The sequence below is a fragment of the Salvelinus sp. IW2-2015 genome, linkage group LG8, assembly GCF_002910315.2.
Source record: "Salvelinus sp. IW2-2015 linkage group LG8, ASM291031v2, whole genome shotgun sequence".
Lineage (NCBI taxonomy): Eukaryota > Metazoa > Chordata > Actinopteri > Salmoniformes > Salmonidae > Salvelinus > Salvelinus sp. IW2-2015.
The window spans coordinates 52,481,106-52,488,538 of record NC_036848.1 but is presented as its reverse complement, the minus strand read 5'-3'; the positions used below and the strand labels follow the sequence as shown (position 1 = coordinate 52,488,538).

The 7,433-nt window shown below is 39.0% G+C and overlaps 1 protein-coding gene across 1 annotated transcript; it reads right to left on the bottom strand.

The window, feature by feature from the left end:
- Positions 1-4,299: 4,299 nt before the first annotated feature.
- LOC111968119 (mitochondrial pyruvate carrier 1) lies at positions 4,300-7,095 on the bottom strand. The gene is made up of 5 exons (XM_023993672.2): positions 6,927-7,095; positions 6,449-6,452; positions 6,133-6,229; positions 5,281-5,413; positions 4,300-4,786 (listed from the first exon to the last, which is right to left on the bottom strand). Exons 1-5 carry the CDS (start codon positions 6,995-6,997, stop codon positions 4,765-4,767), a joined length of 327 nt encoding a protein of 108 aa, XP_023849440.1. The 5' UTR covers positions 6,998-7,095; the 3' UTR covers positions 4,300-4,764.
- Between the last annotated feature and the right edge of the window lie 338 nt (positions 7,096-7,433).

Below are 7,433 nucleotides of genomic sequence, written 5' to 3'. Positions count from 1 at the left end.
TTATTTGGCCACTTTAGTTGTGATACAAACCTTATCAAAACATATAGGCCTATGGGCTAGGCTACATGAGGTGTGCGACTATGATTAGAAAAAGTTGCAAAAAAAAGTATGCGCTGTTTGCCTTAATTAAGGATCCTCTCCTTTTTTTCAATTTTCGCCTAAAATTACATACCCAAATCTAACTGCCTGTAGCGCAGGACCTTAAGCAAAGATATGCATATTCTTGATACCATTTGAAAGGAAACACTTTGAACTTTGTGGAAATGTGACATTAATGTAGGAGAATTTAACACATTAGATCTGGTATAAGATAATACAAACAAAAAAGCATGAGTTTGATTTATTATTATTTTTTTATTTTTTAAATAAATTTTATCCCCTTTTCTCCCCAATTTTCGTGGTATCCAATCGCTAGTAATTACTATCTTGTCTCATCGCTACAACTCCCGTACGGGCTCGGGAGAGACGAAGGTCGAAAGCCATGCGTCCTCCGAAGCACAACCCAACCAAGCCGCACTGCTTCTTAACACAGCGCGCCCCCAGGACTGTCATACATGATGGGTCATTAGCGTATACACTAACTTTCACACATCTAAATGGCCGGGCGAGGTGGGTGTGGAGCCAGACACAGCAGTGGGGTCAAACTGTAAACCCCAGTTCCTACATTTGAACATAAACATTTATTTTATCAAGCAAAACAATGCTACATTTTATCTCAGGGACCCTCAGGATGACAAACCAGAGCAAGATTGCTGAATGTAAGTACATTATTTACCGTCAGAGGTGAATGTATCAAACCAGTTGCCGTGATAAAAGTTTTTTGTTGTTGTGCACTCTCGTCAAAAAGTAGCAAGGTATTTTTTCACTGTAATAGCTACTGTTAATTGGACACTGCAGTTAGATTAACAATAATTTAAGCTTTCTGCCCTTATAAGGCATGTCTATGTCCCGGAAGTTGGCTGTTGTATACAACGTCGTTCTAGTCACATTAGCGCACGTTAGCAACAATCGTCCCGGTTTAGGGACACCCATCCCGTAGAGGATAACTACTTAAAATTAAGCACATTAATCCGCTTTACGCCTAATTGGCATACACACACAGCGAGTGAGTTTCAAGTTTGGGGAAGATCATTTTAACCATAAAAAGGCACTTTTATAAAAAAAATAATAACATGCATAATCAAATGGTGTTTTCCTGCTAATGGAACATTTGTGTATATAGCCTACTGGGTGCGCATTGCTGCGCTTATAATGTGAAGAAATAGCCTAACAGTTTATCAACATTATAAGCTAACCGTTCTGATCTGTTGCATCATTCTCATTGCTTAAAACAGGTTTTTTGATGCTGGTGGTTGTATTAATTTGGGATATATCTTTGGATATATGTTTGGAATATTTATTTCTCGCACAGAATAGAATTGGTTAACTTTAGTACTACTAGATTGACATAGGCTAGTGCTTTTACTGTTCGTTAGGCCTACTTATCTTGTTGGCTGACAAAGTAAATGTGGAAAGTTCTTCCAATAACTTCAATATGCGCCTCGGAATTGGATAAGTACACTCGCAGTTGCGTCCCCGATGTGTCGGTCTTCACTTGTAGCCAGTGAGAAAGACCTGATCACGTGACAGAGGGCCATGTGAGTGAGAGAGGTGCTTCTGCATGCAGTGGGGAGAAGGGAATTCTAATTATTATATTCAGCCCAAGGGCACAATGGCCACTGTCCGCAAAAGGCATAGATTTTTTTTAGGGGAATTATGCCCACACAAAAGGGATGCAGCCAGGACATTCTAGGCATTATCAAGTGCTTGTCAAACTGTGAATGACAGACTGATGAAGTGTGTACAGTGTGCACAAAAAATCTAAGCAGAGCTCATGCCTTTCATGCAACTTTTTTCAAATCATCATTTGAGTCGCTTGGAGAAAATTGTTTGGAGAAAATATCCTTTCTATTTTATTCAGCTATGTTCAATTGTATTCTTCATACTATAAAATTAAGCCATGGAATTGTAAGCAAATCTTGTCTGCTAAATGAACTAGTGTAGCGCCTGAGCCATATGGCGAAAGCCAGATCAGGGCCTAACATAAGGACAACGCAGAGGATGCTGTTCTGTTCTTCTGAAATAAACATTTTCTTCACATCATGTTTCTTTAGACCTGTCTAAAATAAATAATGGATTTATTAGACTTTTTAAAATGTAGATGTCCCAAAGGTCTGCATCAGTGGCTTGTAGGCTGTGCGTGGAAGCCAGGAGATGCTAAATATGTTTATGTTAATTAAAGGTAAATTACCATGAGACCAGCAGATAATTGCTTGACAATCACCGGCTGACAAAATTTCATGATCGCCGTAGCCCTAGTGGTGATAAGCAGATATGTCTAGCTTCACCTCACGTGTCATTACAGAAATTAACAAGACATTTAAGATAAAATCATAATCAGAGAAGATACTGTACCATTTCAAAGATATTTCAGTACATGTAACTAAAGCAGCGTGTTCACTGTTGCCTTTCATCAAGGTCATTCAGAATGCAGCCTTCCTGGAAGAGTTGATAATAATAATACATTTATTTTACATTGAACAAAAATATAAAGGCAACATGCAAAAAAATGTAAATATTGTACTGAGTTGCAGTTCATATGAAGAAATCAGTCAATTGAAACAATTAATTAGCCCCTAATCTATGGATTTCACATGACTGGGAATACAGATATGCATCTGTTTGTCACAGATACCTTTAAAAATGGATCAGAAAACCAGTCAGTATCTGGTCAGACCACCATTTGCCTCATGCAGCGCAACACATCTCATTCGCAAAGAGTTGATCAGGCTGTTGACTGTGGCCGGTGGAATGTTGTCCCACTCTTCAATGGCTGTGCGAAGTTGCTGGATATTGGCGGGAACTGGAACACACTGTCGTACACGTCGATCCAGAACATCCCAAACATGCTCAATGGATGACATGTCTGGTGAGTATGCAGGCCATGGAAGAATTGGGCCATTTTCAGCTTCCGGGAATTGTGTACAGATCCTAACACGGAACCCAAACCGGCTACGCGCGTGCGATATTGTGCATACATTTATTTTGTCCCCCCACACCAAACGCGATCACGACACGCAGGTTAAAATAGCAAAACAAACTCGGAACCAATGACATTAATTTGGGGACAGGTCGAAAAGCATTAAACATGTATGGCAATTTAGCTAGTTAGCTTGCACTTGCTAGCTAAAATTTGTCCTATTTAGCTAGCTTGCTGTTGCTAGCTAATTTGTCCTGGGATATAAACATTGAGTTGTTATTTTACCTGAAATGCACAAGCTCCTCTACTCCGCCAATTAATCCACACATAAAACGGCCAACCGAATAATTTATAGTTATCTCCTCCTTCCAGGCTTTTTCATTACGACGACTACCGGCAAAACAGTTGGTCTTTCAATCGCCCACGTGGGTATAACCAATGAGGAGATGGCACGTGTGTACCTGCTTCTATAAACCAATGAGGAGACAGGAGAGGCAGGACTTGCAGCGCGATCTGCGTCAGAAATAGGAATGACTTCTATTTTAGCCCTTGGTAATGCAGACGCTCGTTGGCGCGTGTGAGCAGTGTGGGTTCAATACTTGAATAAAATAGATTTCTAAATTTATTTTGCGACGCTCGCGCACGCAACGTGCCCGGTCTGGTCAGCATGTTAGGTTAATGTCAGCAAACCGCTCACCTACATGACGCCATACACGTGGTCTGCGGTTGTGAGGCCGGTTGGATGCCAAATTCTCTAAAACAATGTAGCTTATGGTAGAGAAATGCACATTCAGTTCTCTGGCAACAGCTCTAGTGGACATTTCTGCAGTCAGCATGCCAATTGCACACTCCCTCATAACATCTGTGGCATTTTGGTGTGACAAAATTGCACATTTTAGAGTGGCCTTTTGTCTCCAGCACAAAGTGCACATGTGTAATGATCATGCTGTTTACTCAGCTTCTTGATATGCCACATCTGTCAGGTGGATGGATTATCTCATTCAACTCATTCATGGCTTGATGATTAGAAGTTAAATCAGGTCTGCTTGTCCAGGTTAACAATAAAAATGTGTACTTTCCATTAAGAGTAACATCTTAAAATCGCTTTAAAAAAAAGAATATATATATAATTTAGCTAAACAAATGTATGGACCGGGCAGTTCTTGGGCGAAGGTCTTGCACAGCTTTAGAGTTATCAGTCATTATGAAGGTAAAAGCTCATCAGCCACTTCATGGATATCAGACAGTTTATTATAAATTATGGTCAGTGTAAGAGGAAGTTTAATTCATGATACATAGATAAGGGTTTATTCATTATATTCAGGAATAATGTTTCCATGGCAACACACCAGAGTACAACTTTTATTGCCTGTACATTCTGATAAAGATTGTGTTATTGGTATTGCTAACACATTTATTAAAATGAGGACAAACAGTAAATATTTGTGTTATGGACCACCTCTTTAAAAGAATCCCATCTGTAACAGGGCCTCACTAGATTCCATTCCATTTAATTAGTTTGTGCATAAAAAACATTATGCAAAACAAATCTATTCATTGACCTTATATACCGGAAGAAACAGGCATGGTGATCGTCAACAGCAGTTTAATCTAAATTAACATTTTTTAAGTTAAGAGTTTTACATAGGTATGCAATGAGATAAACATGGTCATACACACGAAAACCATAGGGTCAAACTATGCCGATTTCCTAATGAAACTATATATTCTGCATTTGTCCATTACTAAGAAGACTTCTTCTCCATGCTGGAAAGAAGGAAAAAATTCCATCAGAATTACTGGAGACACACATTCTGTAGAACAGCATTAAGTCTAAATGACATATGAAATTATAACTAGTGACAATGTTTGATGATCTATGTGTAAACAGTATGAGAGATTGAAGTTAAGATGTTATCATGGATATGGATAAAACAAATTATGTTATGAAGTACTGTGCTTCCATGTTATACATTTTCAGTTGATTTGATGGCAACTTTCAACATATTCTTGTGTGGAAAAATCCTAAAATATATATATTTGGGCTTCAAGGCTGTGGCTTCATTGAAATATCAGTCTATTATACCCTAAGAAAGAACCCCAAATAATTTGTTACTAACAAGAGACACCACCTGAGCAGTGAATAAATCACATATGTTTTGAGGTTGTTGTTGCTTGGTAGCCAGAGTGGAATGCAGGTACAAACCAAAAAAAGTTTAGCATTGAAATAAGCAAATCAGTACAGTAAATTGTGAGCTTACTTGTATTTGATAAGTCGTGAACCTTGAATGAGCTGGGCGGTCTCATTGGTTAGATGGCAACCAAAGAGGAGCCAATTCCTTGGCTGAACTTTGTATGCAAACCTCATAAACAGGAGGGAGTAGCAGGTCAAAGCTGCGGGGGGAAAAGAACACACAAAAACACTCAATAAATAAGGAATTAACAGCCACTCGACACTTACATATCTTTAGGACAACCTTATCACAACATTTTCTTGCCTCGTGTCAGACAGCAAGAAAGGATTATGAGGTTCAACGAAGAATGTTAAACTATTGGAATTCTACTTTATCAAAGCATGAAGGGCCATTCTGACTCAAAAAGCACAAGAAAGAGGATTGATAAATATTGTACCTAACATCTGATTTGGATCATCATTCTTCCTAACAACGAGTAAGACATGAGGAATCCAATAAAATGATCAAAAGCAACCCTAACCAATTAATTGGATTCCCTATGTCTTACTCAATGGTAGGAAGAAGTTTGGTCTAAATCAGATGTTGGGTTCTATATTTACTACATTTTATGTGAATCCCATAAATAAAATAAAAAGGGTCAATTTGGGGGCAAACCAATAAGCTTCATTTGTTCAGAGATCAAATTACATTTTAACAAAATAATGATGCAGGTATGCTAATCTTATCAGTTTCTAACTACAGAAATGATTTCAGAACAATCTGTGATAGTGGGTGTCATGGCTTGCTGAAATGACATATAATGACTCTGGAGTTATTCAACAAGAGTGACTATCAATCCCTGGCAGAAACGTGTCCCTAATGTTAGGCTATGGCTAAACATCAGTCATTGTTTAGCTATGTTTCAGTATTATGTCTCACCAAAGGTCATTCTGCCACTGATAATCTCGGGGCTTTTCTTCATGTCACTGATGGCTGCAATGGGCAGACCCCAGTTGGCCACAGGTCCCCAGAAGTGCTGGAATAGAAGTACACAACTACATTTTAAGGAACAAGGAATATAAAGAGCAACGAGGTTACTGTAAGGGTCAAATGTTTTCAAACTGCCATAGCAATTAAACAGTCTCGACAACTACCTAAGAGACGAGTATATCTGCAATGGTCAATGGAGCCAAAATATTCAGATTTTAGTAGACAAAAACTAAACTAGCCTGCACAATGAACAGAGAATACTTACTGTGCTTATTTTGAAAGTTCCCATGAGGACACCAAGATGACAGACATAACACAAAAGGAGTTTTGGTTAGAGGGATATGCATATACCTTATGAAAAACAACTAACACCTCATATCCTGCCTGGGATAACTAATAATACTCATAGGTCTCACATCACCGGTAACACATTAGCACACACAGCAGTAGGCTAGTTTGACAGCTAACAGTTAGTTAGCTTCGGCGATAGCAACAACATTCAAGCCAAACGTCCTTCAAGCCGGGCACGTCGTTAGAAACATTTGTACAAACAAACGTTAACTGTAGTAACGTTACACTAGCTGCAGATGTGCACATGAATTTACAACTAGCTAGTTCGCTTTGTTTGATCATTAATTTAGTTAACGTTAGATGTCTACTGTTAGCAAGCTTGCTTGCTAGTCGCTACAGTAAAATGTATCTCGTTAGCTAGCTATCTTCCAGATCTTCCAAATGTGTTTTACCTCATCAAATAGTCTCTGAACTCCTTGCTTTTAAGGTGGTCAACAGCTTTACGTGCCAAAGTACCTGCCATGACTTCGGATTGTGGTGGTTCGCAGAAGAAATTATAACTATGGGAATGTATAAACTGGGTAAATGCAGTTAAGCGTAGAGGACACCAGTGGTCACAGAGCTTCACCAAAACATTATTTTTACGACACAATCGCAATTATTCAGTTAGCACGCCTCTCATTGGTGTTGCTATGCAATCTCACGATATCCGACCTCATGGTGATGACCCGCCCCTACTTTCTGATTGTGCCACTGATCCAGAATCAGCAACTCGGCTCTATTGCTAGGCACTACACATAATGCTCAAGAATAGCTGCTGAACTGGTTACACAACAATTCTCCGAAGGAGGTGACCCTGTATTCATCACTTATTGGCTCAAACACATACCACCCTTAAAACACTTTCAACCGGGACACAATAATGCAATAAACTGACCAAAAGGTCACAATGTCATTGG

What these genes read in the sequence shown, in the direction of transcription:
- LOC111968119 (XM_023993672.2), bottom strand. Translation starts at nt 6,997, where the DNA reads ATGGCAGGTACTTTGGCACGTAAAGCTGTTGACCACCTTAAAAGCAAG. An exon ending in CAGTGGCAGAATGACCTTTG is followed by an intron (nt 5,414 to 6,132) that starts GTGAGACATAAT and finishes TTCCCCCCGCAG; the next exon opens with CTTTGACCTGCTACTCCCTC. An exon ending in TCACGACTTATCAAATACAA is followed by an intron (nt 4,787 to 5,280) that starts GTAAGCTCACAA and finishes CCTTCTTTCCAG; the next exon opens with CATGGAGAAGAAGTCTTCTT.